Genomic DNA, 18,013 nt, shown 5'->3' on the forward strand with positions numbered 1-18,013 from the left:
CGGTTCGGGTTAGAAGGGACCTTAAAGACCATCTAGTTCCAACCCCCCTGCCCTGGGCAGGGACACCTCCCACCAGCCCAGGTTGCTCCAAGCCCCGTCCAGCCTGGCCTTGAACCCCTCCAGGGATGGGAATATAAGTATATCCATGAGTCTCTCAAAATTTCTTTCATGTAAGTAGCAAGTCCACTAATCTGTTATATTTGACTCATTTGTTCTCCTTGCAATTTTCAAAAACCCCTGGATATAGTAGTAATTACAGTACAAGGGACCACTGTTGGCTCAGGAGATGATTGTACTTTCCTTGACTCTTCCAGCCAAGGCCACGCCATCCTGCCTTCTGTAATCACAGCTTAAGGACTTTAAGAAACGAGCACACCAATTTTTATAGTGCGGAACATCGGTTAATCTTCCCCCCAAAACCAACTCAAATTTGCCAGTATCTAACTCTATTAAAAATTATCTGTTTGCCTCTAAGGAACGTTGCATCTGTGGACTTTATTATATGAATGAAGAAATTTGTAAGCAAGCCCAGGTAAATGTTCTTATCCATCCTGCTAAGGTCCTCAATCCGTTACGCTGGATTCCTCCAAGGCACGAAGTGGTACCTACACCTTAGACATCTAGAAACAGGAACACATCAATCATATTCTCCTCAGACTCAAGAGGTGGAAAAACCAAATCCACTTTGCCGGTTGAGAGTAATGTAATTTTTAGTGAATTCATGTTTTGGTGACATATTTACTTCTAGGACCAATGCTCCAGGAGACATGACTTCTCTGCTCAGAATTCGACAGTACTCCTAATGACTTGGTTTGGATGTTTAATATAATAGCATTATTGAATTTCTGGGAATAAAAACTGTAATTGTTCTGTTTTGTAATGAATACAGCTGTGACAACTGCTCACCTGAACTAAAAAATAAAATACCAGGTTTTGCCCCAAAACGCACCTATCAGGAGACAGCAGCAATCAGTAATTCGGCTTTTCAGAAGTGTAATGGCACCTTCTGCACCAGTTTGGCAGCACCATGAGGCCAATGTAAGGAAGACAGACATAAGGGTAGCTGCGGCTTTTTCTTCTTTCTCTGATGGCCCAAAGGGGCAGAGGAAAGTCAGACAGAAAAGACTTTGGAGGTTTGAGAGCTCTCGTTCTCTACCTCAAATCTGTCGTTACTGACACATAGTGTGTGCCTATCTCTCTGTGAAGACCTAGCATTTTATTTGCCGCTTCCATGCAAAGAAATCAATTGATCTTAAGGAAGTCACTTCAGGAGAGGATGGATATATCCAGCTGCAGCTATTTTACTTTGCTTCACCTTCTCTCATTTATGTTTTTATATTTCTCCCTCCCTGACTTTCCTTAATGCAAACCAGCTGAATTTCTCCCTCCTGGGAACGGGCTATCATGCTTTCTGTTTGTTTACAAAACCCCCACCAGATACATTAACTGTCAGAATCAGAAGAAAACCATTAACTGTGGTAAAAACAGCGGTCCGAGATGGCAATCAATCATTGCACCGCATCTACCGACTGGTGTGCGCACTTTCTGCTGAGAGACCCCATTCATGCTGGATTGAACTGGGCGCTCTGAGTGAGACCGTGACCCTCACCTGCCACTTGACGTTAGAGAGCTCCGCCTGCCTCACTAATGGATAGATCACATCAATAAATCTGATTCCTTGCACTGGGTTGAGGAAGCAGATGGAAAGAGAAGATTAATCTCCGCCGACTGACATTATAGGGAAGACGTAAAAGATAACAGAAATTACTGGCTAGGTCTCATATGAACTGATGCATGAGATCAGCTTTCCCAGTAGGCTCCAGAAGGAATTGGATTTTTGTTTCTCCGTGAGCGCTTTATGCCTGTCTTCATCTTCTGTTAACATTCTTCTGAGATGAAACCTTGTAGCTGGTGGTGTTTGCCCTTAGCGCAGGCTTATGACTGACTTCCACAGAACCATATGGCTGCATTTAACATAAATCCAAGCCAGCACAGAAACTACATTATGCTGCGAATTTGTCTCAGTTTATTTTCTGTGCAGAATCGCAAACAAAAAATTGCTTAGGAAGAGATAAAAGTGAATTTCCGCTTCCTCAGAGCCAATATTAATACTATCATAATCCCGGAAAAAGCTCCAAGATCACATCAGATCAAATGATGATCAAAGTTTGGGGGAAAGAAAGGAGGAGAGGAGAGCTATTATCCATATGCAAAACCAGAGGAAACATCTGTGGGAACTGGAGTTAAGCCTCTTCTAACAGCTTATTCAAATGTTTCAGAAAAACACTTTACATGTGGTAAGACTGGCTTGAATTTGGGTGGGTTTACACCGAGGACCCTGCTTTCTTTACAAACTGAAGGCTGAAAGCCAAGAAAAAGAGAAAAAATACTACTAGGGCTGCAAGTGCCTTCCTCACTGCTTGTGTGTTCTTTCACATCTGGCCCCTGGCAGGTTATGGTCCACTGCTGGCTGCTGCTGGAAAAAGCTGGAGAAGTCAGGCATGGCAACCTGCAGCTGAAGCTTCAAACGCCAATTCAGACACAACAATCTCCCCATCTGCTGTGAAAGCCACCGGGACGTGGCGACTTGAAGGACTGGATACCGACAAAAGCCCCAAACTACTTCTCTTCCTCTGCAACGCACCTGCCTTCTTGGTGCTGTAAGAAAGAACACAGTGCTACAGCACGCAGAGGGCACCTGTAAACATCCCATTATTTGTTCCTCCAAATTCAGATTCGGGCTGCAAGCTCTCTCCCCCGGAGGAGTTCACTTCTGTGATATGTATACGCATGTCTAGGATCAAAAGAACCAGTATAATCAGCTGGCTCTGCCGAGCCTGCTCTTCCGTGCTCCTCTCTGCTCTGCTGCACTCTGAAGACGAGGAAGGGAAGCAAACAACGCTAAGCCACGCTCTGCAGAAGTGAGCAGGAGCCGCACGCAAAGAAGGACTTGTGCTCTGGGTGGGCAAGCAACGAAGCCTGCCACGATTTCAGTTACTTGTGCTCTTCACTGCAGGATTGTCCCGTTACCTACCTTCCCGCGGACAGGGAAAGTAGACTTAATGTACTGCTGAAAAAATATCACGGGGCTCTGTTCTCCTTACAGGCTTCTTCTGGGCCTCTCAGAGGATGAGTACTTACACAGACTTCCATCTAGGCTTCAGTAAGTGACTTGGCTCTGGATGTTGTTGGTGATATTCACTTCTGAAGGAGGCATAAGTTGGAGTGAACCTGACAGCCCCTTATTGCACTTTCTGATACTGACGGTGCTCATGCTATTCCAGGTTTCCTCTCTCCAAAGGAAGAGAGAGTAGAGGAAAGCGTCTGGATTTTGCCGTGACAACTAGAAACGCTCATGTGAGCAGTAAGAATTTATATTACAATTCCTTATCTTGTTCTCTGCTCTTCTGGAATTGTATCCCTACCGGACAGAAAGAGAGAAAAGTTGTCTCTGAGATGAGGTATTCTAATCTTGGCCAGTTCCTGTCCTGAATATTGCATAAATAAGTTAAGCTTTCCAGGGAGAAAATCAAAGAAGAAAGGGAGGGCACAAATACTCCTCCAATCTTTAATAAATACCCTCGCTGTCTTCATAAAGCTGAACGAGAACAATTGCTCTAAATGTCTCAAAAGGCACATGGAGACAATTCCAAAAAGTAAATGTGGTTTAAGAGAGACTCAGAGCTGCATTATTTACCCAAAGATCAATTCAGAAGTTGGAACAAAGGTTGAAATTCCATCTGCAGCTGAAAGACCTGACTGGGCTACTGGACATTTTAAAAGGAGATAAAACCAGAGGGAAGTGGAAGAAGTGAAGCATTATTCTGTCAGTGCCTGATAGGATCTGATTCTGCCTCCAGCTGCAAGCAGGCTGAAGTTTCCATCATAATGGATCTGTGAACCTTAGCTCACTTATTGACTTCCATAGCCGTGGTTCTCTTGCGATTCCGGGTCTGTGATAACCCGTGATGAACCCCGTGCTGCCACTACCACGCTACCAGCAGTCACTCAAACAGCCAGATTCACGTCACTGCAGTGACAGCACTGTCATAACCTCGGAGTTACAGCCACTACCACTGACTTGGCAACTGCACACGTTCATCCGATGCAACCGTCATTCCGGTTCTCCAGTCCTTATTCTTCCTTGGTGGAAACTTGTATACTACACTTCCACATGCTCTCATATGCAACGTGCCAAGATGTGTAGACGTGAGTGACCACCGTGCAGGGATTCCCCAAGGCAGAAGGTTACACCTTGTGCCCAGAAGGGGGTGATGCTTTATCTTTAATGGTACTCATCTCCACAGATGCCCTCTTGGAGCTGCACTTCTCTTTGTGCAACCAACATGATCAGAGACGCTGGATGCTGGCACTATACAGGCATCCAGGTCTTTGCTTTGCCATGATGTTTGGTGTTGTTTTCTCACCTGTCTGAATGCAACAAAAAGAATCTCCAGAATCTTTTAAAATTCTTTTCTGGTTCAACTCGAGCTGCATGTATTGGGATGGCAGGCTCAACTGTAGACAAGCAACCATAGAAAGACGTTAGCTTTTAACTTTGTAAATTCTGTGTGCTGATGTCTCTTTTTTTTTTTTTTTTTTACTAAAGTGTTTTTCTGTTTGTGATTTTTTTAAAGCAAGTTAGAAGAACTTCAGAGATTGCATTGAAAGGTTTCTTATCAGTATAGGCCATCACAACTACAAAACCTTTAGTTTTGATTATTTCTGGCTTCTGTCACTACTGGGGCATATGCCAGCAGCCAAGGCTTCTCATTGTCTTGAGTCAGTCCTATAGGTGATGAGGTGCATGCTATCCAAAGGGATTTCACCAATAGTAAAGGACAGTAAAGGACAAGGAATAATCTTGGTTTTCATCCTAGATATTCAGTCTCCCTGCTCCTCTAGCATTTTATACCTACCTTGCCTAACCAACTACTCTTAGTTCCTCCTTCTGGACTACTCCATCTACCCATTTGCACGCCCACTCCTACCCTTTTTGTGCCCAGTCAGTTCCAGTTTCCTCCTCTCCACTCTGCACTCTTGGCTTCTTCCACTCTGGAATTTAATTCACCCTGCCCTTATAACAACCTGACCTCTTTTAAACTCAGCTCTTCTGAACTTTTTCCCCAACAGATGACAAAAATCTCCAGCCAACCTCTTGGGAAGAATTCTTACTTAAATACAACAGGAAGTTTTCAAAGCCCAACCCTGCAAAAATACGAAATTTTCAGAAAATGAGGAGATTCTATAGTAAAAGCAAATGCTAGGAAGCTTTATCTATAAGAAATAAGAAATCACCATTTGCTGATGGTGAATCTTTTTTTTTTTTTTCAGATTTTGACATGTAGATAATTTGGGGAGAGGACTGTCAGGTTAGGTAAAACAAAACCAGACTTTTTTACTTCAAACTAAGCTGATCTGCCAACAGGTATACCAACTTATGTTTACATATTAGAGAAAAGAATAGTGGTACCAAGTGAAGCCAACAATACATACCATTAAAATACTTTGAGATTTCCAGCTGCCTTACGATAATTAATGCACTGTGCACAAATCTCTCGAAGCTATAAACAATTATTCTTTAAGTCTAGGCGCATGAATCATTAGAAGTTCTATGCAAAATGTCCCTTTCTATTACCATTTTTAACAGTAAAATTGTCAAATTCATTAGATTAATATTCTCTCCGTAAGCCATACAAACTAAGAAACAGTAGATCATAATGCAACACACGCATGACATGAAAACAAAGAAACAAATATATAATGGTTCTAGCTGTGACACAGTATGTTGGTGAGGTTGATAAACTGAATCTTCATGCTGATTGCATGTTGTGGTCTCCAATCTATTACGCTTTGGAACTGATGGGTTATTATCTCTGGACAACTTTCGCATCAGGAGGTGATCCCTGCTAGCATAATTTTAAAAATGAAGGGATTACAAACAAGATAAATTTCATTGTATTGTTACCTGAATTAGTATCAACTAACAGGAATTTCATATAACATAGTCCATTTGCCAAAATACTTGCATTTGGTGGTCCCATGACAAACATACAAAGCATAAACCAGCCACGGCTCTATTAACTCTACTTCAGCAATTATGCATCTGAATCAGTATTGTATGGTAATTGGCCTATGGGGAATAATAATATTTGGGTTTGTTCTTTTTTAATACAATATGCTTACATTTCAACTTTAAAGAAAATATATTAGGGTCTTCTGGTAAATATCTGTAGTATCTTTGAGTTTGCCGATAATGATTAACTAGTTGAATTTAACATACCATTCTCTTCCTGGTGTTGATTTTAATTTGTGACTAAGTAAAAGTTTAAGAGTTTTTGGAATACGAAGCAGATCAATGTACAGTGTCAATATATTTTACAGAGGAATTAGGCAGATGCAGATCTCATTTAATCAAACAGCACCTCACCTCTTTCATAGTGTTAAGACTGACAATTAGCAAAACAGAATTTGAACATAAAGCTCTGATTTTACCATAGTATAAACAAAACAAAAAAAAAAAATAAAAAAGAAAAGTTAAATTTATGATTACCAATTCTTTACTAAAATTTAGCATTGTCAGGGTTTTTTTTTTTTGTTTGGTGTGGATCAGAAACCAAGTATACTGATTTGGCATAAGGATGCCAAAATATAGTTCAAATATAGGACAGATGTTCATGACAAAGTTAAGTCGATATAGAACAGTCCCATAATAGAAATATTGAAATACATTTATATGGAATTCTTTATTTCCAGTTACATATTGATGATCAGTTCCGATTTCAAACTAGGCGGTAAAAAATACTACAGATTAGATATAATTCTTAACTTCTTTGATTGGCCATTCCTGATGCTACATTAATATGTCATAATATTTCAAAACCAAACATTTGCTAAGTAGTAAATGTATTACAAACTAAGGATCAGATCTGGCAACTGTGTAAGCATGCAAATAGTTTGCAACAGCTTGCAGAATCAGGCCATAGAGAATTAATACAACCTCAACCACACTCTTATTTTCCCAAGTGAAAGCAAACGAGATTTGGCAATCAAAGTTTACCATTTTGTATTTACCACGAGTCAGTTTGACAGATTATTTAAAGTATAATTTAAAAAAAAAAATCAGATATAAGGATGAGGAAGTCTGTCCGAGATGTTTTTGACTATTGTAACCAAAGTTTTTTTAAAAATTACATTTTGTCTTCTGTGTCAACAGTCAGCATCATGCAAACACTTAGAGTCACGTACCCATAACTGCTATCGTGATATGTTGGAGAAAACACATCCATCTCTATAAGGTTGTCATGACCATTTGCAAGGACTGCTTGATTTCCTAATTCTCTACACACAAAGATACAAAAAGATGAAATTAGAGTGGCAATTTCAAATTAAAGGATGGGATGATCCCACAAAAAGAATATACTACTTCTGTTGCATAACTTTCTTTTTTCCACAGATGTGCAAAACTGCATTTTGAATGCGGGATTGATCTGCTTTTCCTGCTGTCCTCTGAACTACACGCTGGGTTGTAACTTGAAGACAGGGTTTTACAAGGCTACCATTAGGTGGTCACCACCCCTTGGTGATCCCTCATTTATGTGCAAGTCCTTGAATAAAATTCCCGGCTGCTGCCCGTGGCAAGACAGGCGTAAGGACCGAGCAGCGCATAGTGGGGGATGTTGTTTACTTGATGAGGCTGGAGCAGAGATGAAATAATAAAAAGTGAACCGAGACTATTAAAAGACAGTCTCTTGCTGGCTCTCTGGCACAGCCAGTCAGCCAGAAAATACGCAGAGGGCTGGGTACCAGCGCGAGCGGAGATCTCGTGTTCCGCAAATGACACTGCACAGCAGCGGGGGGGGAAAGGAAGGACTGCAGACTCTGGCTCTCTCAAGGAATGGTGAGAAAACGAAAGGGGAGAACCAAAGCTAGGCGCTATTATTTTGTTTAGAACTGTATATTTCTTTTTTCCTATCTAAAACAGGAAAAGATGAATTTTGGAAAAAAAATTTGGGTCCATGCTTATGCGTCCTTCAATGACTGCGTATTTTTGAAGAGGGGGATGATAACTCATGGAATACTGTGCAAATACTGCTGAATTCTGGACTATCAGTGCTTGCCTAAGGGACAGGGATCGAAATACACAGCGTGGTCAAATTCCAAGTATTCATGGGGACAGCACGGGATTTTTAGGCAGGAAGGTTGCCAGAGAGATCAAGCAAAAATCTAAAGACACTATTCACACCAAGGGAAGCTTATAAGCATACGGGCGCAGTGTGCTAGGGTTCAAACCCAGATGCCTGGTGAGCACCCGACTGCAGCAGAATGTCAAAAAAACAAAAGAACTTTTCTGTTCGTCAGCCTTTGAAAACAATACTGCTTGTCTGACTTAATGAACATGTCTAACGTGTGTATATACTGACCCTGTAATTACGGCATGGCAATCTTTAAAAATGCATTCACGCCCTCAGCAGTCTACGTGGAGTGGAGTCCTGTCTCCTCCAGATGCCCACACTGAGACACGAGGTCTTCAGAAGAGCGGGACTTGAACTCCACCCTTAGTTTCTGCCTTTATTTTGGACCATGCCTTCTCGATATACGTAACATGTCTAATCACATCCATGTGTGAAAACCTGGAAGACTTACAGAACGGAACAATTTTGAATGTGATTAAACCCGGCACTGCTTTAGTGGGTGGAATGCGTAAAATAGCTGCTTTGAGCAGACTTTAACCTCCAGCAACACTGTGCTTTTGCAGACAATCAATCAGCCCCTACATGAATTGATTTAAGACTTCCCTGGAAACTATCAACACCCTTTCCACACCTTAATCAATGCTGAAGGCGCTAGCTTCATTGGCAGTCCACCCCAACAAAGACATACGGGTATGCTCATCACACTTTAGGAGTTTCTGAAATCTTCGCATTCGAAAAGGAGGTTGGGATCAAGCTTGCAGAATGGTTTTGAAGTAACGCATTCTAGGAATTGTTTTGTCTGTACCACTTCTGAGGTATTCTAGTGCTTTAATTAAATCCTTCAAAATGCCGCAGTATTTTCCAGCCATCAAGTATTTTTTCAACCAGTTCCCTCTTTCTTTTCGGTCAAATTAGTAGATGAGTAACTGAATACAGTAATGTTCCTACCCACTCTATTTTTAAGTGTAAATTAGGAGTAAGAGAAGACTAAGCAGTATCAGTACAGACTATGAAAAACATGTTAGTTTCTTGGTTAGTTTCTATAAAAAAATTCACAGTCCATCATGCAAACTACAACCATCTTTCCAAAAATGAGGTATTTTATAGAGCAAATTAAGTAAGGAAAAGCAAAGCTCTACTTTGATTCACTGACACGTTAGCACAAATTCTGAATAAAGTTATATAATACTCTCAGAGATTTATTCCTTGACTGGAATATGTAAATTTCCCCTTGCTGACAAATTTATCTTAGACATTCAATGCCTACAATTAAAGAAATACTGCCTGAGAAATGCACTAAGAGATGCTACCAGCTTACTTTTATCAACAAATTTATGAATTCTAACATACTTTTCCTCTGCACATCTCCGACATACATAATTGATTGTGCCTTAGGAAAATTCTGCACATTCGAATATTTAACAGAGAAAGCATTTGAAGAAGGGATTTACTAAGTATTTTTTAAATATCAGTAACTTAGATCCTACTGGAACACAAAGCCTTGAGAATGTAACTAATGATCCTGGCGCTCAAGAACTCATGATTAGAACTAGTAGGTGAACAAAAACTTAAAAACCAACGATGATAAAAAAACCCTACTAATATTTAAATACTTAATCATCATTTATAATATTCAGACACCTGACATGTAGTCATGCATTTGCATGTCCAACCATGCAAAAAAGCAAATGGCTGTCCAACCAGTAATCCAAAGAACAAAATGGAAAGTTATTCAATATAATCCTGCTTTTTTATTTCTTCAAAAGTTAAAGTTGTTCTAAGGCGCTGACTTCTCCAGCAGATCTTTTGCTTCTACAGCTGAACCTAACTCGCAGAATGTTGGCGAAGAGGCAAATAGAAAAGGTCATTACATGTCCAATGACAAAGTCCTGCAGTCTGCAGAAATCAGGGGAAATCTGCAGGAAATATTTTCTTACTGTCTCACTTTTTTTTTTTTTAAATGCAGATTTTCCTTTGCCCCAATAAAGTGATGACAATTTCTGCCACCGTTCAGTAACCTCGTTGTCATTTAAAGGTGGCATCAAAGAGGAAAGAAGCACTCACGTAATCCAAGTTACAGTTTTAGGCTCTCATAAAATTTTAAGCAGAGTCTTTTTATATTTAAAAAAACCATAAATCGGAATTTCTGTTGGACGTTATCGATCTGTCACCTCAGTTCATCCATTTAACCAGTAACAGCAATGCTTTACACAAAAGCATTAACTCTACACAGAGCCAAATTGCAGAATATTCTATTAAATATACAACCGAATGCAGTATTATGAAATACATATTTCAAAGTCACCTCCATTACTACTGCGAAACGATAGGGACTAAAGCCTCCCTCAGGCTTTGCAAATACATCCCTCACCTCCACGCACATACACAAAACCAGCCTATTCACTATCCGGCTATACAGGAGAGCAAGTTGTATGTCATTTTTATGCCACCCATCACCGATATGAGCCTATAGAGATAGAAAGATAGCTATGTATAGATGCTGACATTCACATTCTGTACCTCTAAATGGCCGTCATCTAAGTCAGATAAAAAAAAAAAAAAAAAAGAGGGGAAAAAAAAAAAGCGCTGACTATGGGCATAAGCTAAAATATTGCCAAAGATGAAATAAACTTTCTTTTACGCTGAAAAAAGGATGAAGGAAGAGACCTATCACAAAGTTGTTAATATAGTTGAAACTGAGCTTAAGAATCACGCTCAGTAGGGAACCGTACCCAAAAAGGGAAAAATCAATGACAAATAAGATGGGTTCTTCACCTCCAGAGTTCCAACCAAGTGAGACTATTAGAGAAACTACAGTAGGGCTCTGTCAGTTTTTCTGTGAAATTTTCACATTTCAGCTCATTCACAAGTGTTCCAAACTTGAACACTCAACTACCCTTAGCTTTTCATCAGGAGCATTTAAAAGATGAAAAGACCCTGCTCGGCCAAAAATATTTAGTCCAGGTTGGAAGCGGTATTCTCGTTCCTCAAGTCCTATGTCTTCTTCTTTATAAACACAATAAAAACATAGATGGCAATAGAAGTAAACATCAAAGACCTTACCCATCTACTGAAGATTAGTCTGGAAAACCTCAAACATGTTATTCCCACTACAAACTTATTCGTTCTATAAGAAAACTCTTTCTTAATGTACTAAATTGTCTGAATATGAAGATGAAATCCCTTCAGTGGAATCCCGGTCCCCGGTGTCTGTGTCTCGTCAGCAACACGGGAGGGTCCAAGAAAACGAAGAAAGGACTAGCCCTTCCCAGCAGCCTGACGGAAGAGATGCCTGAAGCAGCTACCTAACAAACAAAACTACCTAATAGAGAATCTTAAGGTCACATATGTCTTAAATCAGTCAAAATCAGCCGGACTATCTTTACTTTGCTACAAAACATAATTTAAAGGGATTCAAAGAATAAACTGAAGGGATTTCATAAACATTTTCAAGAATTACTGTCAGCTTCAATACAGTTATAAATGCTCAGTTTGATGACTAAATTGGAATATTATGGCTTTCATTGATAAAAACTTAGTGCTGATTGAGTGTAACATGAGTATTAATTAATCACTGTAGGTAAATCCAGCTCTGTGCCAGTAAATCCTATAAAATTTCTTTATAGATCACTCTGCATCATACATCATTTGCATGTAAAGAAGCAAGTGTCACCCTTTATATTAGCTGCTTCTTTCCTAGAGCCAGTTATCCACTCCAAAAGACAAAAAAGGACAAGGACAAATTTATCATTATACTAGAACTAAGTCAGTTCTTTCGTCACAGCGAATCCTAGACAAGTTTAATAAACATCTAGGCTCACATGGGTATTTCTTTAAAGGGAGTTAAAAAGTATTACTGCAAGAGTTAAAAAGTATTACTGAAAGTTCCCTGACATTTGATCTGTGTGGCAAACGTATATATTCGACACATAACACATCTGGCAAGCAAGGCAAGAAATTTCTTCAAACAGTCAAAAGTCACAGATTATGCCCAGGAAGGAAAATGCTTGTATGGAAAAATGAACATACTCTCTGAGTCCAATTACTCTGCAATAGGCATTGTACGGGAAAAGAGCATCACTGCGGATTTTAGAGAGAGGACAGATTTTTTTAGTACCGTAAAGTTTTCAGTTTTATTTGCTGAATGAGGGGAAGTATTAGCTGCTGGTCATCTTTCGTCAAGTTAAACGCTTTCTTTCGAAGGTCTGTAGTAGTACCTAAGTAATTACCTGCTTTCCAGTGGCGCATTACTGCCAAGGACCCAGCTGTCCTGCAGCTGGACTGACTCAGGTGTGGTTTGCAGCTCGGCGGGCAAAGCAGCCGGCGGGGCCGGACTCTGATTCCTCCTATTTGTCAGTGAGTTTCTGTTAAGTGAGGTGATGGATGGGTGATGCTGTGCTGAATGTTGCTTGTGAGAAGGTGGCAAAGGCTGCAGGGTCGACTGGCCTTGGTTATTTGGAGGTTGTTCTAAGAAGAAAGAAAATTAAAGTTCGTTATACACCATCTTAGCATTTGCTACAACCAAAGCAGAACGAGAAATTCAATATAATCCTATCATCTAATATATTTGCATATTATTCTATTAGCAGACATTCAGTGACATTCTCTAAGAGCAAGTTTACCCTTGATACACAAAGTTCTAATTAATATACAACAGATGGTAAAATTGCTTTTGGTTTTAATTTGTTTCATTTTTTTTTTAATCTGGTTTTATTAACACCTACAGAAAATAGCATCTGACAGATCCCCTAATGTGCCTTTAGATTTCAGCTTTTTTTAACAAACCAACCCTGAAATTAAATGGGTAATTTCCGTAGAACACAAAGGTTTTCAAAATGCATATAATCCCTATAATTATTTAATGGAGTTTTTTAAGCTTTATTTAACTGCAATAAATTATTACAAGCTAGTCGCTAAACAGCAGCAGACTAGTTTGGTGCATTTCAAATAAGGCAGATCTGCACTATGATCTGCTAATAGATGCTAAGTATTCTTTAGCAGAAGGTCACTCTGTGAAGCAGATGTTGCTTCATGGATATTTAACAGACTGAATCACATCTGATTACAACGTCAGAAGACTCATATACTTAATGACCGTCACATCCATTAGAACACACACAGAACAGATTTTCCAATTTCACACCCTGCAATAGAACTCCAGTTTGGAGTAAGTCACAGGTGATCAGAGAGGCAGCCCATCAAAACAAAAGGAAATATTTTTTGACTTAGCCAAAGCACAGAACCCCCACAAAGCTTAAAACCGAAACCTCAAACCAGCAAAACCCACAGTCAAACGCCCCTGTCAATGTTAGGTTTTAACAATCTGTTCTGCAAAATCAGTAGTAAATAAGTCATAAATAGAAGACAAACCTTGCCACACAAGCCAATGAACACAAAATTAGAAAAAACCTCAAGACACTTCATTTGTCATGATTTAGCAATGACTGATGACACTTAAGAACGGAACACTTAACAATATGTAATTCAAATCGTAATCTATTTCCTAAACTAATGTAGTAGAACATACTTAATAATATAAATCCAAGCGTTAAGCAGAGCAGAAGATACAGGGCCTGCACTTTACTCACAGTGTAAATGCTTTTCATGTAGTTTTTAAACTAGTTGTTTGATCTTCATAAATCAATTCCCTGTTTGGGACTGGTTAGAACTGCAAATTGTTACAAACCCAGTAATAATACCTCGGTAGAGAGAACACAGGAAAAGTATTTACGTTGAAACAGATGTTTCCAATAACTTACAGGTGACTACTATAAAAATAACTTAACAGTGAGTAATTTCTCATGTCGTGAACGTAAGAAAATTTGAGAATCTTAAGGAACAGACGTACTAAGCTTACAGAGAAAATCCAGCCTTTGGAATCATTTCCTTCCCGAGAACCCCGTTCTCCTTTCCAGTTATCTTGTGTGGTCAATACGACTTTTCTCACAAACAACAGAAACGCTGAATCTGTCATTAAAATAATGGCAGCATTTACATTGCCAATAAGGTTTTCAACACCAAATCCATAATACGTTAATGAAAAATTACCTTCCAGGAAGGACACAACTGCTCAGCTTTGTCTTTACCAACACCGACACAAAGGGTGTCACCGCGTGCGATTACAACCCCTGCCAAGGGCTTGAAGCCACATTTCAACAAGCCGGCTAAAGGAAAGTTAATAGACTAACACAAGCAAAGACTTCTTTCCCATGTCTACTTAGATTTAGGTTACAAGCTATTTATTGGTTGGCGCGGAATTAACTATATTTTATAATACATAGGTCTATGTATCTATAGATACACATATATGTGCATGTGCCTGTAAATATTTATACATGTGCATGTGTAAATATATACGTATAAACGATTAATTACACTACAGAAAAAAATTACAAGTGAAATTAAATATTTTTCGTGACTTTTAATCAGATAAATTACTTAAAATTGTCCTAAAGACACGACCTTTTGTCCTTGCCATTCCCTTTTTTGCCTCTCCTACCTGCCCAGCCTTGGTGAACAGCGTTGCCATGAATGCAACACCCTCCTCCTCTGCAGGCTGAAACGTTATTCTGACACCCCTCTTCTTCATTAATTTCTCTTCTCATCTAAAATTCTCAGCTGAAAATCAATCTTTTCGTCTATCATTTTTAGTACTAAAGATCTTGCACCATCCTCTGCTGAAGACAAAGCAGAGGATAAAATAATGTTATTTTCTTGCACAAAGGAGGGTGTGAGTAAGGGACTGTGCCGGCTGGTCTCAAGTAGACGTCAAACCTTCCCACACGCTCTGCCAGCAGGGAAGAGGGATAGGAAAGGCTCTGTAAAGGATATTTAGGCACTCCCCAAATAAATGCATAGATCTAGTAAATCCATCACTAACATACTGGAGGTGTGAAACTATTCCTCAGCCCATAGGCCAGCTGTTCAGGCCACTGTTTGGGATTTAGATTATTCCCCCCGAAATTTACTGTGAACCTACAAAGCCCTTCTGCCATATAACATACAAACATTACTGACACCGAAACGATAAAGTAACATTTAAAATAAAGAGTTGCGGGATGAGCTTGTAACCATAGGGCACAGGCTAGAAGGGAGCGAGAAGTGCAACTCTGCAAAGATCACACGTCCTCCAAGCCCACTGTCTGCCTCCATAGGATGCTGCCAGGTGACATTTTCTAGCGTCCGAGGGCAAGTTCAATTGGCAGGGAATCTCCAGCCTCCACAGAAACAGAAATGCCTGAAAAATCTGGAATGATTTATTCCTCTTCTAATTGTGCAAGAGCTACAGGTAGAATTGAGTTTAACAAGATTAGATTTTCCATAAATCAATAGAGCTAAAATCTATATTCCTCTAAATTTCCTCAGCCTGATGTTGTCGTTCTGAATGAGAGATCGCTGAGGGCTGCTCTTTTGATCTTGTCTTCAACCTGCCAGGTTTCCCGAATCCACAGCTCTTCTGATGGCCACGCAGTCCCTAGCAGGAACTTCCATCTCGCCCCACGGATTTGTGAGGAAGATGTAAACATCACAACAGCCGTGTTTTGAATGCTTGTTCCTAAGCCAGAGCCACATTCCCTTTTTTTTACTCCTCTTTCATAATAGCCAAAGAGCAGCTTTTGGTATTAGTGCGACTTTCCCACCAAGCTATCATCAGCCTTAGGTAGCAACTAAGCCTCTCAACAGCCCTGTGACACTGTAAAAATATACCCATTGCACATACAGGGAAACTGAGGAATATTTGTAAAGGGATTCGCACCGCACTCCTGAGAAATCAGCGTCGCAGCCAGAAAAGTACTCGTTTTTTTGCTCTTCATAATTACGGAATTGATAAAGTCAGCAGCAGTTCCACGACAGAGATACGTACTTCATGAGCTCCGCAATGCTGGAGACTGCTCCTAGTGAAACTACCCCCGTGTGTGCCCCAACGGCCGGCACCGAGACCCTGTGACTCCTCCTTCCTCTCCATCACTCACCTCGTTGGAATACCGTCTGGAAAACAGTTCCTCCCTTGGTTGGGGAAAAGATGAGCAGTCCTGGGACTCGGCCAGGGCCCTCACAACAAACCACTTGTTAGAAATTTCCTTCTTATAGACTATCAGGAAGAAGAAAGAACATTCAACTCTGATAAAGCGCAACTGGGTTGAAATACTTAAAAACTATCGCAGAAAGCTACAGTTGCTTTGCTTTAAATTGGATTGTAAATGCTATCCTAATTGATTCAATCTAAATGGAAACGTCTGGTTTTCACTAAAAACAAGCAGGTATGGGAACGGGGAAGTTTATGTCTAAAAATGGTAAATTTTAATTAAAACATTCTTGTTCAGTCCAGACCTTAATGACTGTAGAGCAATCCCATTCATCTTGAAGAGAAGATTTCTGCAGCAAGAAGCACGTGTAAATCGGCCCAGCAACCAGCCTGGGCCTTCAAGTTCTTCAGGTGCAACAAAAAAGCCCCACGTTTTTGAGGCATTTGCTGCAAAAGTCAGCATCAGATAATTATGCATGTGAACATATGTACAGAACTCGGAAAAGTCACAAGAAATCGGGTAGAAAGCTGTCTTACTACAGTTATATGAATTTTTCAAAACATATTTAAATTGTTATTTACCCCAGGGAACCACAGTGAAGCAAAGCAGCCGTTTCAATTGTAGAGGTAAATTATACGCAGTCTGTAGCCTTTCACAAAACCTTTTTCTCTTTTCTTTTTCAAAAAGTAATTTACATTTAATTAATTTTATCATTTAATTGTTACAGAATTTGAACAGCCTGTGAAAGAATACAGAAAAACACGTATGTGAAAGTAAAAAGCAAGGAGAGAGAGAGACGTTTACGACAACTACTGCCATTTGGGGAAAAGGGGTTAATTCAGAAGGAGAAAAGCAGACCAAGCATCCATGAAAAAAAGCAATTTGTTGCACATTTTGTGTGATAGCCTTTCTATAACAGACAGATCACTGAGACCTGTCAGCTAGCTACTCATCTAGGAAAAAGAGGTGATTTCCATTTGATAAGGATTAGGCTTTTTAATAGCGTATAATTAACGTTAACTTTGAGTTTCCATGACAAACACAAAAGCGAAGACTTCCATTATGATATAAACATTTCAAATGCGAACATAACGTAATTCAATATCTATGTCTGCACGAGTCTTAACTCTTTCTACTGAAGTTGCTCCGATTTTCCTCTCTCTTCAGACGAGTCTCTGCCATGGTAAAGCAAGTACCCACGGTATAACCCAGGAGTAAGCAGCTGGAGTTGACTGAATGTTTTAGAAAACCGGTAACAAAAAAGATAACCTTTCATTTCACAGAATCACAGAAACTTCATGGTTGGAAAGGACCTTTGAGATCATCGAGTCCAACCAAACAACCTACAATCTCTGCCACTAGAGCATGCCCTGAAGTGCCACATCTAGACGTTTCTTAAACACCTCTAGGGATGGTGACCCAACCACCTCCCTGGGCAGGCTGTTCCAGTGCCTGACCACTCCTTCAGTAAAGTAATTCCTCCTAATATCTAATCTAAACCTCCCCTGCCGCAACTTCAGACCATTAAAGGTCCATTCGAACCTTTTCCAGACCATTAAAGGTCCATTCGGACCATTTCCAGGTCCCCAGTCCCTGGGCTGCTAGCCCCCCATTGCCAGCAGTCAAAAGTAATTTCTATAGGAACGGGTTTGATTTCCTCAACAAAACACTTGGATGGAGTTGAAATTTTACCTAATTGACACATGGATCCATCTCCAAAAGTAGTGGAAGCAGAAGTGGGCTTCACCTTGGAAATCCCTGCAAATTGAAGAGAGTGGATATTACGGCTTA

General features: G+C 40.0%; 1 protein-coding gene across 25 annotated transcripts in view; it reads right to left on the reverse strand.

Moving 5' to 3' along the window:
- Nucleotides 1-18,013, reverse strand: part of TENM3 (teneurin transmembrane protein 3) — a 1,409,904-nt gene that overhangs the window by 128,789 nt on the left and 1,263,102 nt on the right. For 17 of the 25 annotated variants that reach the window (XM_063335478.1, XM_063335480.1, XM_063335491.1 and 14 more), the window contains 2 exons: nt 12,425-12,662; nt 7,249-7,341 (listed from right to left, as the gene is read on the reverse strand). In XM_063335478.1, the coding sequence (XP_063191548.1) occupies nt 7,249-7,341; nt 12,425-12,662 (331 nt within the window). The remainder of the gene's footprint in view (nt 1-7,248; nt 7,342-12,424; nt 12,663-18,013) is intronic. The other 8 variants (XM_063335502.1, XM_063335499.1, XM_063335497.1 and 5 more) reach the window with 1 other exon arrangement.

This window comes from Chroicocephalus ridibundus, chromosome 5 (genome assembly GCF_963924245.1).
Source record: "Chroicocephalus ridibundus chromosome 5, bChrRid1.1, whole genome shotgun sequence".
In the NCBI taxonomy this organism is placed as follows: domain Eukaryota; kingdom Metazoa; phylum Chordata; class Aves; order Charadriiformes; family Laridae; genus Chroicocephalus; species Chroicocephalus ridibundus.